This window comes from Pollicipes pollicipes, unplaced genomic scaffold (assembly GCF_011947565.3).
Source record: "Pollicipes pollicipes isolate AB1234 unplaced genomic scaffold, Ppol_2.1 Scaffold_4295;HRSCAF=5057_pilon_pilon_pilon, whole genome shotgun sequence".
In the NCBI taxonomy this organism is placed as follows: domain Eukaryota; kingdom Metazoa; phylum Arthropoda; class Thecostraca; order Pollicipedomorpha; family Pollicipedidae; genus Pollicipes; species Pollicipes pollicipes.
The window spans coordinates 40080940-40102604 of NW_023596461.1; the positions used below are offsets into that span (position 1 = coordinate 40080940).

Here is a 21665-nt window from a genome sequence, read left to right on the forward strand (position 1 = left end):
GCTTAAAAATGACTTAATGGTAAACATCACTAGACTAAGATGATGATGATGTAAGCAAAGGCATGGTTGTTCGCAATATACGGTAAGTTCAGGGCGTGAGATGCTGTAAATGCATTCGTTGCGCATTTATCTGAGAGATTTAACATTAAATCCATCACTAGCCATTCTATCAGGTATAGGTGGTTTTGAAAGCGTGGGTTTGTGGACACTGCAGAAAGCGCGCATTTTTTCGTTGACAGTATTATAGTGGTTACACTCAGATTTTTTCACTACGAGAAGTGGCGCAGCAGTGACGATAATGCAATCTATTAAAACTCGTAAGGCTCCTCTGAAATCACCAAAGTTTGCTTGTGGGGGATACCCATTATTGTTTTAACCATTTGGCACTGTGTAAGCAAAAGTCATTAAATGTAACAAACACATTGATCGTCTGAAAACAGTCAGAATCGGTGATGCAGCGTAGATCAGTAGGTCTTTTCTTAAGACTCAAGAAGCCGTGCACATCAATATGTCGGAACTCAACGGCTGTTTCAAGATGTGGAGTAGGTGTTACGACGGATGTTACCAGGTTTGTGTTTGGGTTAGATTTTGCAAATATTTTTTATTTTATTTTCAGCAACCACATCATAACTTTTTGAGGATAAATCATTGGTGTCCTTTAGATTGTGCTTCTGACTTATGGCTGAAGCCCATTTGATGATTGGATGGCTTCCCAGCACCCTGTAGGTGCTGACAAGATGGGAGATCCTGTTTGAAAGTAATACTTGGTGAGGAATCAGGAGGTGGAAGCATGTCAATGGTTAAGTAGTGCCTCCCCCACAATTTCTTACCATGTTGCTCAGAAATTGCAAAGGCTGCTTGGCCTATTGCTCCCAATTTTTATGGGCTCCCACCCAGGAAATCAAGGAATCTAACTTTAAGAAATGTGATTGTTGTTGTTGTTGTTCATTGGTGTTTTCAGGCATGTCAACTGCAATGGTCATTTTGTGCCCCAAGACGTGATTGATGTGGGATCTCCTACATGGTGTCAGCCCATTGTAAATTGAGTAGATTTAAACTGCTAAACTAAGGTTGATAATGCCACTTTTGGTCATAGAGCATTGCAGTCATTTATGACATCAGTGCTGAGCATGTTTTGGTGGATAAGGGTTCTTGGTTGATGCTTTTGCTCGGGTTCCATTGGTTTTCTCTTATGTAATCAATAATTTTTATCAGCAAACACACACAAATCATTAAAAAGTGATAATTGTGCAAGGAACCTTTGCAACCATTATGTTATAGTGAGAGCATGGATGTGTGATACTGCCATAGCAGGCATACCTGTATGTCTGCATAGACACCAAGGCCAAACATCAGGCAGAATAGTATGTAAAGCAAGAATCACTCTGATTATTTCCTTGGCCAAACACAGCCAAATACTGGTACAGGCTCAGCCCTGCTAAAAGTGCAAGCATAGGTCAATGTGTATTTTCTTTTTATATGTTGTATATGGGTTGTGCCAGGCCCTTTTCCTGCATGCTACCACCTATAAAATGCAAAGATCACTTTAAACTTGATAAAGTAATGCTGATCACATCTTCATGTGCTTAAATATTGCTTTCACTGTCATCATTTAAGGCACTGATTTTCTTTATGCCCCCAGGTCAATGCCACCTTGTACTTCATCTAAGGGCTCCCAAGATGGCATATGTCAGATCAGGATGCACCCACACCATGTGCCATCACGCTCATTCATCTCCCTGCCAGGCACCAGCAGCAAGAAGCGAGAATATTCAGAGCGACGCCTGCTTGGGTGAGGTTTGCTCTTGCCTTATAACTGTCAGCAAAGGTAGTGAAAAGATGTTGTTTCAAAGCAAAGGCTGTTTGTTTTCTGGCACTTTCTGCTTTGCAGGCACCTTGATTCTCCAATAGTGCATCATACGCATGTCACTCTCGCCCTAATGTAGGTTTTTGTGACCTTCCTGTAAGGTTTTCCAACAATAACTTGTTGGCATGCATGTAATCACGACCAAATTAATTTTTGGTAGTCTCTGGGGATTTTTTCGTGCATGGTTTAATGCTAATGACGTCTAGCATTTTTGGTTTGTGTACAGTGACGTTTTTAGGAGCACAGCCCAGCAATGTACAGCTATCGCGGGCGGTGGGGGCGGGAGCCGGTGAATCCGCCAATCGCGGGTGGCTTACATTCATGGAAGCTGACACCGTCACATCAATGTACGTTTGATGCAACAAGAAACGTCTGTATAAGGTTGATGTCGCGTCCCAGCGTGGTTTCGTAAGCATTGGAATGGAAAGCCGAAATAATCCGATTTTCAGGATAACTTTTTGTTTGCCTTGGCTAGCTGGGATCAATTATTGGCTAGGCGACATGAATTGCGACCAGTCGCGAAATCTTGTTGCGGGCAATCTGCATTCTAAGTATGGAAATGGCAGAGATTGCATTGACGCTCCCCCCCCCCCCCCCCACACACACCTATCCGTTTGCGTTCTAAATAGGTGAATCTGGGTGAGGGATGACAAGAACAGACCCAGTATTAAATCATAGTAGGACTCAGTATTGTGCACATAGTTAGCAAACCAAGCCCAAAGAAAGCAAAAACTCAGGACCATACGGTCCAAGTACGGTTAAATGCGGCTTGTCTTCTCCGTAGCTCAATTGGTGCGAGGGTCTGTCTCCTGTCGCGCCGGTGGCGTGGACCGGGTTCCAGTTTTTTCGGCTCTCACTATCTGCTTCCGGCTGGGATGGCCTGCGACTGGTAGCAGCGACCGCCCAAGGTCATATAAGGTCAGGGGGCTGGGCGGACGATCCGAGTATTGCGGCACGTTAAACTTCGTACACAAAATTCTGCCGCTGGAACTGAAATGCAACCTAGTTACTTACTTACTGTGTCACTGAGTCGCTGAAGTTGCTTGTCATTTGGTATGAAGGTACTGAGGGCGGTCAGCACTCTGTGTACACTCGCATTGAAGGCATTTGTGGTATAAATCCAGCGTTAAGAGAGCAGTTTTGTTGTAAACTGTAAGCCTCGCTACCGGACGTAGGCAAGCATTATCAGCCATCGTACGGGTACCCTGGGCTGTCTATGGAATTGGAAATGGTAGTATTGTGGCGCCTGATGGCTGTGGGCAATGTCTTGATGCTATGTCCATGACATGTATTTGTGTGTAAGGCTAGCCCCTTTTTAGCGTATATACAGGGGTTTTGTTTGTGTTATTGACACCTCGGCTAGATTGGAAAACCTGCTACTTCCGAGATTTGGACGACCAAGTTCGGTTCACAAAAGGCGTACCTACAGGATACATTGGAGAACCTGCTACTTCTGGGATTTGGACGGGCAAGTTTGGTTCACAAAATGCATACCTACATATATAAATATGTAGGTACGCTTTTTTGTTTTTTTATATGGTGACCGAAAAGTCATCGTATGAACCCAGGTAGATGTAAATTTCGTCTTGATTTTTCGTTCTGATACTGGTTGGAGTTCTTTGATTTCGTGCTTTTCAAGTGATAGGCTGTTGGCTCCCTTCAAAGAATCTTCTGAACGACCAGAAGGTTTTTGTCTGGAATACAGAAGATTTACGCCTGGAACCAAGGAGATTGCACGTGGTGATTGTTTAGCGGTCTCTTCGAAGTGAGTCATGGTTCAAAATTCTTCTAACGCACACATTTCAACAGTTTCCCTCAGTGTTGGTAAAAAAAAGCAGATGTGAAAATAAGCGTTTGTAGTTTTGTATATTTTTGTGGTGGCCCCTATCTTATGATAAGGCTTAACATATGCGTCTCGAATAAATATATGGCATGGTGTTAGCCGTGACAAGAAGACAACAGAAGGGGCGAACATGCTCTAATATTTCTTACAGCTTCTTATTATGACGCTTATAGTACTGGAAGACTGGGTATGTGTACCCGGAATGCAAAATGGGGTTGGCGTGACCTTGCGGTTTTTAGGATATGCCTTGCATACGGGGCGGGTGCGAGTTTTCAAATTCGGTTGCGGGTTTCCAGGCGTCAAAAATTGGCAGCTTGCATCACTACCAACTGAAATAGTTACCGTTTTTGTGACTGGTCCCTCGCTTCAGTGCTATGAGCTAAAACACTGGTGGTACTATAGCGTCTACGTCACGTTCGCCCCAAATTACGCTCATACTGAGGTTAGTAGACTATAGACAGAAAAATCACAGAAGAGCTAACGAATCTTTTGAGCGTGCTGCATGGTCCCGTCAACAGCCAGCATCTTTGTTAGCAATGCTGTTTGGTTAGCCCAGTGTTTTCAGCACGTTATCTTAACGCAAAATATGGGCAAGAATAACAGTTTTCTTAACTGGAAGCCCTTCGCAGAAGTTTGTTGTGTCTCAAAGCATTCGTACGGATTACGGAACAACACTGAGCAGTGGGTAGGTTACTAAAGGTTTGTGTATAATGGGGCTTAAACCAGAAATTTTGGTATTGGACACGGCTGTGCGTCTCATTTCTTACAATGATTGTTTCACATTTATACATTACGCGAGATAAATTAATTGTGTGAAAGGATGACATTGGCCAGCCGTGTTAATGAAAACTGCCATAATGGCGCAGGTGATCATTATGTTATCGGAAGTTCCCTGTCGCTATGTCCTGATCGTGCACGTTTCATTGCCCTGCTGGACACTTATGGGTGCATAAATGTAAGCGTATTGTGTGAAAGTGGTAAGGGTAAGTCGGAAGAGCCCATTGGTGGAAATGATCGCTGACCTCTTTAGTTTATTGCTGTTAATTGTACTCATAGGCTTATGTCGGCTTTGCACTCCGTATGTCTTGAAGAACGTGCTCTCATGAAAACTTCCATGGCCGATTATTTGTTCACACTGACTCAAACAGCTCGACGTTGTGTGGTGGATGGTAAAAACATTGAGATAATTTCTATCTTTCCATTGGGCACTTTTCATGCAGCAAATATGTCGTGTGTAGAAGCGCTCACATCACATTTCTTTAGCGCTGACTCGGTATCGCATATCCCACTAATGGCTTACGTGATCTCGTGTCACGATAAATAAGCAAACGGCTCCCGTTACAACGGCACGTCCCGTGTGTGCATCCAATGACACGTTGCGGGACGCTGGGGCCGGGTAATTGGCGGGCTGCGCCGCACCGCTGCCCCGCCGCCGTGTGGGCGGTGGTGGCCTGGCTGAGTCCTCCTCACCCCCCCCCCCTTTCCCCCCCCCTCCTCCCACGCAGGTACTCGATGGACCAGATGTACGAGATCGTCTCGGCCGTCGAGGAGTACACCCTCTTCGTGCCCTACTGCACCGAGTCGGTGGTGGTGGCGCGCCGGCCCAACTTCCTGAAGGCGCGCCTGGCCATCGGGTTCGGGCCCGTGCGCGAGGCGTACGTCTCGAGCGTGACTCTGGCGAGGCCGCACCTGGTCAAGGCCGTCTGCACCGAGGGCCGCATGTTCAATCATTTGCAGACCGTATGGAAGTTCGCGCCCGGCCTGGCCGGCAACGCGCGCACGTGCGTGCTCGACTTCTCGGTCTCATTCGAGTTTCGTTCGGCACTACACTCCCGGCTGGCCAACATGTTCTTCGACGAAGTCGTGCGGCACATGGTCAACGCGTTTCTCCGAGAAGCTAACAAGCGCTTTGGTCAGGAGAGCATACGCAGCCAGAAGCCCAAGGTTATCGTGGCTAGCTGACGACTTGCTCGCCTAGAAAATGGCTTGGGCGCAAAGAAGTGTTGGCCACCCGAGCAACTCTTGCTCGCATAATGTCCGGGCTTCAAGGCATAGTTAAAGGAAATCGACTAGGAAAACCTTCATGATCGCTGAGCGCGTGTGGGTTTAATGAAGAATTAAGCAGTTGCGCTGTGGTAGCTTGCAATGTTTTACTCGTGTTGTAATTGTCACGACGCGTGGATCCACCAATTTTGTGTTCGTTCCCGCAGATCAGTCGGTTTTATGACCTTTCGACATGCCCTATTATGTCTGCCTTGGGTGAATGCCACCTTATGCACACATTGCGTAACTTCCCGCCGATATATGCGTGTATACCAGGATGTTTTCTCTCAGAAAGTTGGCAAGCACATTTAAACAGTTCTTGTTCAAAATGATGAGCTCTTCTATCAAGATAACTAGTCTCGAGGCAAGCTCTGCTTGCATCAACAAAGCAGATGTTCAAGTATGTGATGGAATGTCCGTGCTTCGAAGTGTGCTTTTGTCTTGGAGGCATGAGCGGTGAACGTCGTGGGATATGCAAAGGCCCCTAATACAAAGGAATGAAAACGGTGGGCTTTGGGTAGATAATAATAATAGAAAGGGACAGGTTTTTGTGCGTATTTTCGGACATGAAAGGTGCAAACTTAATTTATTGGATTGTGTTTTTCATTTTCGCGTGTTTTTCCGATTTGTCTTCATTGCATTCCTCATAAAGCTAGAAATGTACTGTTTTACTGGCTGGAATGATTTATTAGCGCCAGCCGTCAGAGATAAGGATTGTTCTTGGCTTCTGCTGTCGTCTCTTTGTTTCGCACTAACTGCGAACTGCGTTGTCAACAGTGCAGGATGCCAAGTGTTTGGTTTCACTGCGTCGTGCTGCAGTCCGGCGCATGACTCGCAAGTCCATTCTTGACCTACATTTGTCTTTCAGTGTCATAATATCTACACACCCTGTGTCGTGTGTTTATCTCGTGCTATCTTTATGTAACCTCAAATGCCTGCGTGACTCGAATGTTAGGACCATGGGATATAATGGTCCATTTAATCCAGGCTGGCAAACAGCGCGGTTGCTGCACCCAGTCTTGTGCTCGTTGCGCTCGTATGCGTCCTCATTGCGCGACAGCGATCAGGAGGTGCCCGCGGTTGTGTCTATGAGGATTCGTTGGGTATGGGCTTCCTCTGCCATGTGTATTGACTAACTTACGAACGGCAATGACACAGCGGGATGAAGAACGTTACGGCGTATCCGACCGCAGGCCTAGACACGGTCCGCCTCGAGACCCTGCGGTTGCCACACACGAGGGACCGTCCATAAATAACGTTATGCGTCTTTGGCCATTCTCCCATCCCCTACCCCTGGACATGCACTTGGCTACGCTTGCCCACAACCACTCCCTTGTCTGTACGGTGAAAATATAAAAAAGATTTCCTCATGACCTGCAGCCAAATTTGAGCGTAACGTTGCGGTGTCCAAATCGCCCTCACCCTTGTTGCGCTTTCTTTACGCTCGGTCAAGATCCCCTCCATGCGTAACGTTATTTATGGACGGCTTTTTAAAACCACATTAACACTGGCATGGCACAGGGAGTATCCGTCGTTAACAATATCAACGCGCTGGTTCAATATCACAGTATCTCACTACGCTACGCATGGTCAAGAAAGTCCGCCTTTCGCAGTGATGCTACATTAATTTTTTCTTTCCATATCTTGTTAGGTCTGACAACGTGAAGAACTGTCCACGCGTCGTGGTTAGTCGTCGCCGCCCACGAGTCGTAAGTACACCGCACGCACGCGTGCGCCAATCCTGCCAGGTTGACAAGGACGGCACGGCGAAGATACGATATGGTATCCAAGCACGCGCGGGCACGTGCTGGAGAGTCCCAACCAGCGGTTCCAAGCGCAAAGTACCCGGGCTTCGTCAGCTAAGTCATCCATCCAGTGCGCACATTTTCGTACGTTTTTCAAGAGGGAGCAAGCAGTGCGTGCGGTAGCGCGCGCGCACACATTTTTGCGCCAAGGGCAGCGCCAACGCCTTACGCGTGCGGACTAACGCGCCTTGCTGCTTGTGCTGGCGGCGGCCGCGGCGCGGTCGACGCGCCTCCAGGCCGGTGTGCGGGGCGGCTCCTCGGCCTCCGCCGGCGGCCGGTCACGCCCCGCGCTCCGTCGGCGAGCTACCTGGCCGTGCCGGCCAGCCTCACCAGGCCGAAGAAGCTACGGTCCGGTAGGAACTGAGAGATGCGCAGCCGCTGCAGGTCATGGATGGTGACCGAATCACCTGCGGGGCGGCGAGCGTGGTCAGACGAAAGCGTCACGGTAGCGGGAGCGGCGCGCATGGTCAGGCGGGAGTGCCACGGTAGAGGGAACGGCGCGCGCGGTCAGACGAGAGCGTCACGGTAGCGCGAGCGGCGCGCGTGGTCAGGCGAGAGCGCCACGGTAGCGGGGGCGGCGCGCACGGTCAGACGAGAGCGTCACGGTAGCGGGAGCTGCGCGCGTGGTCAGGGGGGAGCGCCACGGTAGCGGGAGCGGACGCGCGCGGTCAGACGAGAGCGTCACGGTAGCGGGAGCGGCGCGTGGTCAGGCGAGAGCGCCACGGTAGCGGGAGCGGCGCGCGCGGTCAGACGAGAGCGTCACGATAGCGGGAGCTGCGCGCGTGGTCAGGGGAGAGCGCCACGGTAGCGGGAGCGGCGCGCAGGTCAAACGAGAGCGCCACGGTAGCGGGAGCTGCGCGCGTGGTCAGGGGGGAGCGCCACGGTAGCGGGAGCGGCGCGCGTGGTCAGGCGAGAGCGCCACGGTAGCAGGAGCGGCGCGCGTGGTCAGGGGAGAGCGCTACGGCAGCGGGAGCGGCGCGCGTGGTCAGGCGAGAGCGCCACGGCGGCGGGAGCGGACAAGAGCGCCCACAGCCGCCGACCGGCCAGTGCGGTGACGCGGGTTTATTGCTACTGCAGATTACGAGAGCATGCGATCAGCGCTGACGCCTCGCAGCTCCGACATCAAAGCGGGTGTCGAGCTGGCACCGACGCACGCGAGCTGGGTGCCAAACAGAAGTCCTGATCGATGTTTGTCTGGTGTGCTGCTTTCATCGTCCCTCACGTCATCATGCGCTGATTTGGTGGTTAGCGTTAGAGGTCACACATCGCTACAAACATCGCATGAGGTTTATTTGTACACATTGGTGGGGAACAAGTGTTATCATGTGCTATGCATCAAAATATACAAATCTAACGTCAGCAGTGAATAACATTAAATACCAGGTGACGAAACTTTCCTAGTGAATTTACCGCCGTTCCAGAAAATTCTGTAATATATGTGCCTCATGGGATGTTGATCAGCCCTGAATCTGTGCGCACGAATAAGTCGCGTCTATTTCATTGCGTATACTGCTCTGATGCGACCGTCTGATTCCAATTTTGCGAACGAGTGGGTCCCAAAATCCCGTTTTCATACTACTCCCGTGTCTGTGCCGACGAAGTTTAAGCAGCGGCAGAAGTCGCGTCGATGAAGCCATTACCATGCCTCGCATCCAAGCGTACCGGCGCGGTCGTCCCACCTGAATTCAGGTAGGTGGCAGCACTGGTGTGACACGTGTTGGCCTTCTGCTTGTTGTCGCTGCCCTCCATCGTCAGGCACGTCACGATCGGGCGGCTGTCCACGCGGATTTCAAACCCATTGAGGTCGCTGACATCAAAGTAATTGATCTGGAAACAGTCGCAGTGCATGTGGGCGGAGCGCGCGCGGCCATGACTACCGCGGTCTTAGGTCTTTTCTATGGCGACACATTTGATTGAAATTCAACGTCAAGTTCTGATTCGCCTTAAATGCGTTTGCAGGCTAAACAACGTACGCTGGTTAAGAAATGCGGTTCGTTACGCGTTTTTTTTATCTTACAGGTGCTATAGATATCAGATATCAGATATCCTCCCGATATCAGAGAACAAAGTCGACCAGCAACAACGTACATGAATGTCGTTTAGAATAGGAAGACCCCGCATGAAACGCAGGTACTCGTACCATCCCAGGGCAGCAAAATCACCTTCCGGTGTCAATTTTAAGGGCCATGCTCAAGGTCAAAGGACGGAGTGGCGCAGCACTGCCACTGCATGGGACGGATGGCCATAAATAGGGTGTCGTCTGAGAGCCTGGTAGCCACTCCAGCCAGGACTATCAAAATGCCGCCATTCAAGGTTAGTCGGTTCGATTAGGATGCTCCAAATGTCTTTAGACCTTAAATATGCCCCTCCAGTTTGTACGTGGTTCACGTGCTTTGGGCAGCTTGGACCTGGCTCCCAAATAGCACCTGATTTGTATAGACCGGGCACACACAGCGGGAGTACGGCGCTACCCCTCCCTTCGACCGTGGGTGTGATAGTGGCAGTACGGCGCTACCCCTCCCTTTGACCGTGGGGGTGATATTGTGGATTCACCCTTATTCATGCCTTTTCGAGGGCCTGCGCCGTAATGATTACCTGGCTCTCAGATGACACCCTATTTGTCGTCATCAGTCCCAGTGCAGTGCAGTGCTACCCTGTCGTCAGCAGTGCAGTGCTACCCTGTCTTTTGACCTGGCTAATTTTGCGTTATCAGCTTTTTTACCTAAACAGTTTCTTAAAGGGTGGCGTTTTGGTAGCCCAGGTTGGAATAGACGCTGGACTTTCTAAACACTTCCGATTTGCACAATCGGTCCCATAATGCAGCAGCGCGGCATGTCTCCGATCTTTGACCTTGATAGCAGCCTTCATGGTTGACCTTGATTCACGCGTTTTTTAGGTCTTAGCGCGGACGTGGGCCTGTTTTTCATACGCTGTTTTCGCTGATATCTTTCATGTGGGATTGTTACTGGTTGACTTTGTTTTCTGACCTCTGGATGTCAAACCACTTTAGATAGAACAATACGGACCGCAGTTTTGTAGCCCGTGGCTTGTTTGGTCCATGAATACATCCTAAGTGAATCAAAACTTGAAGCTGAATTTTGATGTAAATAGATGGCGAATTATATATATATATATATATATATATATATATATATATATATATATATATATATATATATATACAATGGCGTCGCTGTCCGACGGTTTCCACGCGCTGACCGCGCGGCGGCGACGCGGACCTGCGGCCGTACCTGGGCGTAGATGTAGTAGACGCCGGGTCGCCGGACGGTCACCTGGCCGCCGTACAACTGGAAATCGTCGCTGAAGCCGTGGCGGCTCATCCAGGCGGCGTGTCGCCAGTCGGCGAACATGCCGTCCGGCTGGCTGTTGCGCAGCACACCGTTACCTGGGTAACGGTCGGCCCGTCACACAGGCACGTCACACACGCAGGCACGCGTACAACAGTCACGTAGGCACGCACACAACAGTCACGTAGGCACGCACACAACAGCATCGGCGAGTGTGACGGTGCACAGGGACGAGTTTTGAGAGCGTTTACCGGACAGGAGTTCCAGTCCATGCACCTCGCACTAAGCAGAGGATTTCCGGTCAGATGGCGGCAGACGTAGTGGTGGCACTGTTGAAAATGCACGTTTCACGTGTTTCTGATTCGAATCGCTCATGCCTCTCGCCATCTTGGCAATGCTCTAGACGACGTGCGTTGTGACGTCGGTGCTATGTCCCAAATTCTGTTGGTGCATCATGGGCTGGTGCATCGCGATGATGACATTCGGCAGCAGTTGGCGCCAGACAAGTGATTGGTGTAACACAGGCCCGGCACGCCCGACGGGTGGAGGCCTTGTTTGCGCTGGCAGGGAAAGACGCATTCCGTTCGCAGCTGTTGTCAGGATCAATCGAAGCGAATGCGGCAGTCACGAACCAGCGCATGTCTACTGGTTGCACATCACGTTCCCAAAGTAACTCGCTCAAATCGGTCTGGAACGAATGCTTGTTCACGATGCAAAGATAGCGAGTTGCATGTACTGCGGAACACCTATGGTATCGAAGGTGGGCGACTTCATGGTTGAACGGCAACGATAACCGACCATGGCTCACAATCCGCTGCGATCTGTCGGGACGCGGTCAGGGCGGCCGGTGCCAGGCGCGCTACGGTCTGCTGCGAGCGGGACACCGCTGTAAGACAGCACCAGCCCCACAGCACCAGTTCGGACACCGCGCCGAGCGGCGAGGGTTTTTCGAACCTGCGTAGTGGGGGTGTGACAGCGTGTAGTTGGCGGTGTGACCCTCGAAGTGGGCGGCGGTGACGCTGAGCGAGTCGCGCATCTGCTCCATCATGCGCATGAGCCGCTTGCTCCTGCCGTGGCCCGACCTCGACTTGTGACCGCCGCTGCCGCTGGAGGGGGCCGCGAACCCGATGGGCGCCCGGCGCGCCTCCGCCGTCGACCGGCCCTGCACGGACGCGCCGCGCGGGCGTCAGCACAGCGGCCCACCATCGTGACAAATGGGCTCGGTTCACGTTGATTTCTGCCACGCGAGCTGTGACGCGACGAGTTTAAAATTTCGCTAAGTAATGGTCCATTATGAGCCAACAACAACAGAATGTCGTTTTCTTGAGAGCGGCATTCATATGAGTTGCTTTCTTTCGACTAATTCCCCAACAGCTGGCCAGGTCTTGCATATTTACATGCTGTTTGCATCGTGACGCTATGTTGATGAAAGTTAACTGCAAAAGCATGCAAACATATTCTGGTTTTCTCCCATTGAAGAGCTATATTGGGAAGTGCATCTGCATCGCATCATCGCTTGGTGCTCGCGATGGGAATCGCTACCCTCTGACGGCATTGGCAAGGTTAGGAGGCCTGGCGGCCATCTGCCCTGGGATCCACGGCCCTTTCCGCACGGTCGTGATCTTCTGCATCGTAAAACAGATGTTACGGTTCCTTTCCGATCAGAAGACGCTAGCTGGTCTAATTAGTTGCATGAAATAACGAAGGCGTGGTGGGGACTCCTTTTTGTAGTCATCATGCTCGTCATCAAAAACATTGGAAGGACAATACAATTACGTAACAAAAAAAAAAACAACGACAAAGACGATAGACCCAACAGCTTCCCATTCTGAAGCTTACCCATGTCGGTTTGTGAGCCAAAGCGTTGGCCGCTGCATCTGCGAGCAGCGCACCTCCCGTCCCGAACGGTCACCCTCCTGACCTGTCGTGCCACGGCCCCGACCCCAGCCAATGCGCCTCTCTCGAGCGTCCGCTGCCCCCTGACCTTGGGCCGGGCGGCGCCGGCGCGGCGGCGGGCCACGGCGCGGGGTCGGCTTCTCCTGCGGGCCTGTCGCACGCGGGAGCGCCGGTGATGCACGCCAGCCTGGGCGGCGCGCGGCCGGTCCGTGGTGCGCGGGTCGGTGGACGCCTGGGGCGCCGCCTCGGCCGCGTTGACTCGACCCAGCTTGCCGGTGCGGAAGGCGGCGCTGCTCCTGCCAGGCGGAGACGCGGTCAACAGGGCAGCACGGCAGCAAGATGCATCCTGCGCATCATACATGCAGGCAGGGACACACTACGAGCCATGGTTTGCCCACAATTTCACACGTGTCCTGAGTGTCGGATTGCGGCATGGTGTAACCCAGTCCCGACAGTCGTATCTGTGCGGACAACGACAAAGCATTGCAGCAATGCACATCGGCCGCGCGTGTATGAGGGGAATGACAACGCCGTCAACTGCAATCGCTTTCCGCTATCTGACTACGTGACGAGCAGCGAGCAAGCCAGTTTGGCTGCTCCACCAGGATTATAATTCAAGAGAACTACGAGCCATATTTGAAACCTCGGCCCACACGGAACGCCCCGTTCCATGCGGCGCAGGCCGTTGTTACCGGCCTGGGAGCTGACTGCCGGCGCTGCAGGAGCATCTTCCGTGACCGGCTGACCTGTGGTGCGGCAGGATGGTGCCGTCGCTGCCGGCCTTCCCGCTGGAGAAGCTGTCGTACACCTGCAGTCCGTCTGTGCGGGGCTGGTGGCCCGGCCGGTGGCCGTACGGGCGGTCCACGATAGGGATGCCAGCAGCGTTGGTCTGCGGGGCCGGGCCATTCACAGAGCGACGCTGCCGGAACTGCGGCGACACTGACTGAAACGGCCGGCACAGCGGTACTGAAGACACCGACTGAAACGGCCGGCACGGCGACACTGAAGACACCGACTGAAACGGCCGGCACAGCGACACTGAAGACACCGACTGAAGCGCTGACACCGACTGCACTGAAGACACCGACTGAAACGGCCGGCACAGCGGCACTGAAGACACCGGCTGAAACGCCCAGCATAGCGGTACCGAAGACACCGACTGAAACGGCCGACACAGCGGTACTGAAGATACCAAATGAAACGCCCAGCACAGCGACACTGAAGACACGAACTGAAACAGCTTGCACAGCGGTACTGAAGACAACGACTGAAACAGCCGGCACAGCGGTACTGAAGACACCGACTGAGACGGCCGGCACAGCGGTACTGAAGACAACGACTGAAACGGCCGGCACAGCGGCACTGAAGGCACCGACTGAAACGGCCGGCACAGCGACACTGAAGACACCGGCTGAAACGGCCGGCACAGCAGCACTGAAAACACCGACTGAAACGGTCGGCAGAGCAGCACTGAGGACACCGACTGAAGCGGCACTGCAGACACGAACTGAAACGGCTGGCACAGGGGCACTAAAGACACCAACTGAAATAGCCAGCACAGCGACACTGAAGAAACGAACTGAAACAGCTGGCACAGTGGCACTAAAGACACCAATTGAAACGCCCGGCACAGCGGCACTGAAGACACCGACTGAAACGGTCAGCACAAGGGCATTACACAGTGAGCACACCAGTTAAGATACAAGCCAAGGTGGTCAGAACAGCAGTGTCGCGGACTGAATTGTGACGGCCCGCCCCAAGCCACTGCGGACTCCAAGTGAAACGGCCATCACGTAGTTGCTATGCAGTGTACTCTAACCTGCACATATAAGGCAGCATCATGGGTACACCCCTGGCGGAACAGCTCGCATGGCCGCACGCCCAGGCGCATGTCAAGGATTACATCGCGCCTTGTCTCCGTACATAAACATATGTCTTGTGAACCGGAGTGCTTAATGTACCCTTATGGCAGACGACCGGTCTCTGAGCTCCACCCACCTCTTGCATCAGTGATGGCTAGGCCTCATGTCCAGCACGCCCTGCACTCGGCGCGATAATTAGTGGTCAGGTGCATGGAGCTCGGCAGGCACAGCACGCGCTAGCCCGACATGCTGTCCTGCCCACGACCAGCACAACACGGCGTGCGAACCACCGACTCATCACCGCGGCAGCAGAGCGTGGCCCGCGCCGACGCAGCGAGACAAGGGCGCAGACAGTTACCGCAGAGGGACGATGTAATCCGATTACACTTGATCAGTTTCTGTCCCACCCAGCGCTTGCACTGCACATTTGCATTGCGTCGTGCACGCGGCCCGGCGCCGCCAGCGCCTGGGGACCGGTCCTCGTCCCCCGCTGCGGCCCAGTTAGGCGCGGCCCGGCGGCGAGGCCGGCCAGCGTACGTGCGGCCGCGCGCGCTCGCGTGAAAGGAGCCTCGGCCGGCCGCAGAGGTGGCCTCTGACCTGATGAACGGGCCCCGGCGCCAAAGCGGCCGCGGCCGGCTGACGCGGCACCGCTGGATGTGTGTGAAGGACTTGGCACGGCTCTGTACATATAAGGCGGTCGACACAGTTCGATGCTTGTGAAATCGGTGTAACTTGGCACGCACATTCACGGATTCGCGTACCGTGTTGATATAATCGTAGAAATAACCTGACATTAGGGACGTCCATATAGATCAGGATTTATTCGTTTTGCTATTGATTTCCGTATTGAGTTACACAAGATATGTCTGCAGCTGCTCTATACGGTACGAGTTATCTATATGGGCTAACTCCGTGCTGCGTGAAGGTCCGAGTTCGATAATGGGTGCGGACGTTTAAAGCCAGCAGGCGGGGCCTCAATTACTTGCCACGTGCTGGGCGGCCTCGGTCATCGATGACCGCAGATAATGCTGCCCGAGTGGACAGCTTCATCAAAGAAAACCGAATCATCGTTTTGATGAGGATAGCTAAGCATCTAGGTCTCCCCACGGAAATGCTCCTCGCAGTATCACCGACGACCTTGCGATGACGAAGGTCGATGCAAGGTAGCGCTGGACGATGCGAAGGAGGACGCACCATCTGTTGTATGCCGGTCACTTCTGAAACGTCACCTAGCCTTTTTCCTGGGGCCACCTCACAATGGATGAATCGTACGTCGCATTATCGGTATCATCCAGAGGTAAAGAACAGTCCAAGCAGTGGAAACATATGATTCGCCGCCACAAAAGAAGTTCCTGACGAAGCAAGTTTACGAAGATTTTCACGCACTCGCGTGGGAGAAGCCACGGCCGATCGCGGAGGTGGCCTCTGACCTGATGAACGGGCCCCGGCGCCTGAGCGGCCGCGGCCGGCTGACGCGGCACCGCTGGATGTGTGTGAAGGACTTGGCACGGCTCTGTACATATAAAGGCGGTCGACACAGCTCGATGCTTGTGAAGTCGGTACAACTTGGCACGCATATTCACGCATTTAGTCTCAGGTCCTCCGCTTTTTGTTGGGATAAGGAGGGCGTCATCCTGGCTCAGTGACTCGCGAAGGACTTCACCACCACTGGACAACATTACAGGGATCTGATCCAGAGGAAGCTGCTGCAGTTGTATTCAGTAGAAGGGGCCCAGACAAGCCGGCAATAGCTTCTGCTTCACAAGGGCGACGCTCCACTAGCCCGCAAACCTCTTATCGTGATGAACTTCCTGTCCGAGGATCATATAGGATCTACCCAGCGCTGACATTCCTCTTTGGAGCGGCAGACTATTATTTGGGGGGGGGGGGGGGAGGGAGGCTGTTGGCGTTTCTGTGGTTGGAGAACTGCCACCGCGGACGTCGCTGCCCGTCCAAGAAAGCGTTTAAAACAGTTCCTGTTCTGTGGGGAGACGCGCTCCTGAAGGAACAGTGCCTACAAGGCCATCGGAGCTGGGTGAAGAAGTGGGAATGATGTCTGGAGATGAGAGAATGCAGTGTTGAGAAGTGAGGGAATTCTCAGCGCTCTGCATTAAGACCGATTTTTGACAACCAAATAGCTGATAATTCTAGCCTTCCTCTCGTAAATGAGGCAAGCCAGTGAACACTAGTTCGTATCAAGAATGCATGCTCCAATAACAAGAGTGCAAAAATTCTGGTAGATCAACTAGTCAGCTACCCCCACAAAAGTGTGAAGGACGTGACTACGCTTTACCACTCGCGCGCACGCAATACTAGTGTAGGTTCTTGGTAACCAATGCATCGCGCGGGATGCGTTCTCTTTCTCCTAGAAGACGGACGTGGGACAGCCCGATGACTCACGCTGTAATTTTGAAGTCGGCGGGTGCGTCAGGGCCGTTATCACCACAGGAAGAGGAGGTCGGCTCTGAACACCCGCCAGCAGCCGGCGTGTCGTCAGGGTGTAAGTCCGCGCGCCTGACGGTCCGGACCTCCGACGGGTGCGCAGACAAGGCAGGGTCCAAACAAAAATCTGACGTCATCACTGAGGTTTCGTGAGTTTGACGTCTTCAAGCCTTTTTTGCTTGTGGGACGTTCCGTAAAATTATATGTACGATCGCGAAAACGATAGTTTGCGACAGGCCAAATTCGTCAGTACTAAGTCAGTTGCCAGGTCTTGAAACTAGTACTTCATCTCATCTTTAGACCACACCAAAACCATATCGTTATTTTTTACGACGTAACTTGCTTATGTTAGGAGTAGATGGATGACAGGAAACACCGCAGGTGTCTTAAAAAAAACTGTAAAATTGATGAACATCACTGTAGAATCAGTTGATTATCGTCCTGATAAATCGGTGGTAAAAAGACAGCATCCAACGGGAGCCAATGACCTTCTCTGATATTTCAGAGATCCTTAGCTCTTTTCACCCACATCTAGGCCCGTTCGTGTGCAGAAGAAAAAGCCGTTCTCTCAGAACCTGCAGCGTTTTCCCTGTAACGTCAGTGCTATCTGTGGCAAGGCAGTTTTGCGGCCGTTTTCAATGGGCTCGGACTTGTGGCTCAACTTGAACCACACATTAACCCACATACCATGAGTAATTTGTAAATAAACCGAGGGTAAGGCAGAGCATTGCCGCACATTTGAGGGGCCTACAACAATTACGCGAACGGGGATGAGAAATACGCTTCAAAGTATGGCAAAATGAACGCGTAAGAATGCGACAGCATAACATCTGTCTATGTAATGCCATATTGGTAGGTGTAGGGTAGCTGGCGTGCATCAAAGCTCACGGCCATGACTGAGAAACTTAGGTGGCTCAACTTTCAATTCTGAATTAGGATATTGGACAAGTTATGTTACTTCTTTATGCTTTTGTAGTGCGCGGGCAATGCACGGCATTGAATTAGCTCCCGCCCACTGTGACGTTTGTCATAGGTAACCTTGATCACCAAACATCATTAATACGGCATGCGTATAGTAATATTCCATGAGTTGCCGGTGTTGTGTCTGATGACTTCGGGCCGGTAAACCACGCACCATTGCTGACGAAGGCTGACCCTTAGTAGCCTTGTCTGAAATATCCGCTGAGCCGGCCTAAAGCATCATTGCCCACTGCAAAAACACGCACGGAACCGCACATACGGCCCGCCGCTCGGAAATGGGACATGCTCGCAAAAGAGAGCATTGCCCCTGGCGTGACCGAAGCCGCCAAGAACATCATGCGTGGATGTGGAGCACATTCCGGGAGCTACCGACAGCACCTTACACCTACAAAAGTGTGGTGGGATCAAAATGTGACTAGTGCGTCCATTCTTCAAATGGCGTTATATGTCCCAAATGGCCATTGTCCGAAATATTGGAATGAAGCGGAGGGCTATGTTGAGTACGATCTAAGCCAGCAACAGCCATAGATCAACTTAAGGATGGCGTTCAAAGGCTACCAAATCCAGCTGGCTATCTTCATATCTGTTTTGACTTTGAGGCACGATGCTTAACATATAGACGAAAAGAATGATGGGTGGAAATCTGAACGACATCAGGTCATACGTCCCTGCACTGCACCTGACCTCCCATTACCTGCAAATATTGCGTTATGAATGTAAGCGTGACGTACAAGAAATGTAAATAACTTTATGACGTATTGGAAATAATCGGCTGCAAATCACTAACCAGCGTGCGAGGTTCACAAATGAGCCGACACACTTTATACCGGCGTTTTTGTGGCTGTTTTTCGGACGATAAAATAGCCAGACGGCCGGTAACGAGCGAGGACCTGTTTTGGTCGAGATGTAGCGAGGGGCGGTTGTCATGACCGGAGCGCTCCGTCTGCCCACGGCTTCCGTGCATCACACTGATGCCATGTCAATGGCATGTCATTGTCCCCCCGCCGCAGGCCTCGGCGCCGCGTAGTCGGCGCGACCCCGCTTGAGCTTAATGTTTCACAACTCAGCGCTCAGCTTTGCTCGCCATGCACCGCTACAAACGCTTCTCCGCCGAGAGCTGACACCGTTTGCACTGCAGCTCGGGTCCGAGATAACACTGGGCGACAACATTGTGTCTAACCAGGGGCGGGCTGGTCAGAGCACCACACATGTCACGGGCGCGGCCAAGACGACACCAAGGTGCGTGGGGGGGGGGGGGGCGGGAGATCGGGGACGGAGGACGATACAAGTCCCTGAACTTGAAAGAATTCACCATCACGTCGACGGTGGTTGCGTGGAAAGGAGCACTCTAAAATTCTCGACGCATTCCCCCCCCCCCCTCCCCCTGCCGCCCACCAGCACCACCAGTCACCTTCTTCTGACCGGTGGGTGAGATTCTGGCCCGCCCGTCGGATGACGCGTGCCCTGAAAAAAATTGTCTCGGTCCCACAAAAAGCGCAGTTTCATGCACATTCATTTCCCCAGTAAAGCCTTTGACCTGCAGTCGCACCGTACGACCTTGTGCCCCGCCGAGCCAAGGGCGTCCGTGCTCGTCACGATGAGGCGGCTGGTGGCGACTGCTCACCTCGCCAGAGGCCAGGCCGGCCTCCACTCTCTGCAGGCGCCGCTGGAGGGTTAGCACCTGACTGCTCACCTCGCCGGAAGCCAGGCCGGCCTCCACTCTCTCCAGGCGCCGCTGGAGGGTCAGCACCTGGCTGCGCAGCACCGCGCTCTGCTGCATGTGGTTCACCTCCAGCAGTGCCAACCCCAGGCAGAGCACCATGCTCGTCAGCGAGAGCACGCCGGCCATGCCGGCACCGGGGCCGGCCCAACCACGCGGCCGGTCTGCTCGCTGCTCCTCCTTCTCCATGCTGAGGGCGACTGGGGCGTGAGGCGGCGGCGGCGGCGGCACGCCGTGTCACCGGCCGACAAGGGACTGGCCCGCCCGGCCCGGCCCGGCGCGGCCGGGCCGGGCCCGTCCGGCCGACGCCCGTGACGCAGCGGGCGTCGGCTGACCGGCGGCGGCCGATTCGCGGGCGGCGCGCGGGCCCGCCGCCCCGGCAGGTGACCTCCCGGCGGGGGTGGTCCTCAGACAAGGGGAGCGATCGGCGCGGACGGGATTGATCGCCGGCCGGCCCGCCGGTCGTGGCGAGGAGGCTCATAACAGCCCGGGGCGTCGGTGATTGTTACCAGAAACATGCGACCTTCAAGCAGCTCCGTACCAGCCCGCGATTACTAAAACCGGATGATTTGCCAGCCGGCATAAAAGCCGGGACGGTACCTACCCCCCCCCCCCCCCCCAGTACGCCCCCGGAGCTTCAGGCGGAGGGGCTCACGCTCCTGACCTGGGCCTGAGCCGCTGCAAGACATCACACACGCTGACAGCTGTGCCGGAACTCGCGGAGAAATCGCAGCCGATAAGCGCACACACAGAACGTACACAGAACGAGCAGCAGCACAGACCACGTGACGGGTCTGCGGAAACGGAGAGCAGCTGACGCCCCCCAGCCTCCGGGCCGCCCTGCGATGGGGCTGTGACGTCACTCGCCAGGAGTGGGGCCGACGACCGGGCGACCCCGGCGCCATCCATCCCGCGTGACGGAAAATCCACGGACTGCTCTCAACCAGCGGTTTAGGGGCATGTCAAGTGTGGGGGAATGAAAGCCTTTCAAAGTGAATGGCTCACCGAATTTTTTCCGGCTACCTATTTGAACGTGCAAAAATGATGCTATCAAGCTGTCTGATGCTATCAAGCCGCTTTTCACCGTCTATCAAACTGCAAACATCAAAAGCACGGCCACTTCTGCGCTTTGTCATCTTTGTCTTCTGATAGCATTGCTGGCTTAAACGATGGCATAGCATTTATATGCGTTGATCTTTGTGCCGCGTTTTCGGTACACGCATTTCTTTGCAAACGCCACTTTTGTGTCTCGTTTGATCGCCTGCTCGATTTTTCGTATGACATTTCCTTGAAGTGCATTTTTCGTAGACGGTTTTCTCCACAGCACATGCGTCCCGTGCGCAGTCCTGTGAACTACGTGATATAAAGAGCAAAATCCGTGATGGACGTCGAAGGACACGTTACATGTTACTGAAAGAAAGCTGCCACAGTAGCCTCTCGTATGGACGGCTAATTCCCCGGCAGGGTTACCTTGGCCCGCAATATGTCCGACCGCAGCAAATCTGACCGGGCCACGTGCCACCAGGAGCATAAACGGGATAGACTGCTGCCTCAACTGTCAAAAGTGTATCCCAGTGGTGATCTGTGTTCCGGCCAGACCCGACAGCCGTACTGTAAACTGCTGAGACGCTCAGGGTGCTGGGCAAGTCTGAGGTCCCCACGAGGAATGCGCATGAAACCTCTGATACGTGCCTCAGTCAGGGCCGATCGAGGACTCTTGCGGCTTAGTCAATGAGGAGGTTAGGAGTGATCTCGTAGATTTTTTATCACTTTGACCTTAAGGTCAAACAAGGTCAATTAACTAAAATTAATACCATTGGCCCTTTGCTGGAAACAGGTATCTGGGTTCGTGGTGGTTGCACGAGGAGGTTTAGGGGACACTAATCTCTTTGGACACT

General features: G+C 53.1%; 2 protein-coding genes across 4 annotated transcripts; one reads left to right on the plus strand and one right to left on the minus strand.

The window, feature by feature from the left end:
• The first annotated feature begins 307 nt into the window (after window positions 1-307).
• On the plus strand, window positions 308-5696 carry LOC119096338 (coenzyme Q-binding protein COQ10 homolog A, mitochondrial). Of its 3 annotated transcripts, XM_037219182.1 has the most exons (4): window positions 308-568; window positions 1643-1792; window positions 2652-2785; window positions 5216-5696. In XM_037219182.1, the coding sequence occupies exons 2-4, from the start codon at window positions 1688-1690 to the stop codon at window positions 5670-5672; spliced, it is 696 nt and encodes a 231-aa protein (XP_037075077.1). In that variant the 5' UTR covers window positions 308-568; window positions 1643-1687; the 3' UTR covers window positions 5673-5696. The 3 variants fall into 3 exon arrangements, with proteins under 3 accessions (XP_037075077.1, XP_037075078.1, XP_037075079.1); XM_037219183.1 differs by lacking the exons at window positions 308-568; window positions 2652-2785 and having other exon boundaries at window positions 1661-1792; XM_037219184.1 differs by lacking the exons at window positions 308-568; window positions 1643-1792; window positions 2652-2785 and adding an exon at window positions 4019-4395.
• Window positions 5697-7840: 2144 nt separating this feature from the next.
• Window positions 7841-20012, minus strand: LOC119096337 (protein eiger). The gene is made up of 7 exons (XM_037219181.1): window positions 19741-20012; window positions 13509-13705; window positions 12851-13058; window positions 11821-12028; window positions 10810-10964; window positions 9238-9385; window positions 7841-7965 (listed from the first exon to the last, which is right to left on the minus strand). The coding sequence occupies exons 1-7, from the start codon at window positions 19954-19956 to the stop codon at window positions 7862-7864; spliced, it is 1236 nt and encodes a 411-aa protein (XP_037075076.1). The 5' UTR covers window positions 19957-20012; the 3' UTR covers window positions 7841-7861.
• Window positions 20013-21665: the final 1653 nt, after the last annotated feature.

Excerpts from the sequence above, each read along its gene's own strand:
- LOC119096337 (XM_037219181.1), bottom strand. The coding sequence starts at position 19,956 with ATGGAGAAGGAGGAGCAGCGAGCAGACCGGCCGCGTGGTTGGGCCGGC. Across the intron at positions 13,059-13,508 it reads ACCATCCTGCCGCACCACAG|GAGCAGCGCCGCCTTCCGCA; the intron begins GTCAGCCGGTCA and ends TCCGCCTGGCAG. Across the intron at positions 10,965-11,820 it reads GTCACACCCCCACTACGCAG|GTAACGGTGTGCTGCGCAAC; the intron begins GTTCGAAAAACC and ends ACCGTTACCCAG.
- LOC119096338 (XM_037219182.1), top strand. The coding sequence starts at position 1,688 with ATGTCAGATCAGGATGCACCCACACCATGTGCCATCACGCTCATTCAT. Across the intron at positions 1,793-2,651 it reads TCAGAGCGACGCCTGCTTGG|CTCAATTGGTGCGAGGGTCT; the intron begins GTGAGGTTTGCT and ends TCTTCTCCGTAG. Across the intron at positions 2,786-5,215 it reads ACCGCCCAAGGTCATATAAG|GTACTCGATGGACCAGATGT; the intron begins GTCAGGGGGCTG and ends CCTCCCACGCAG.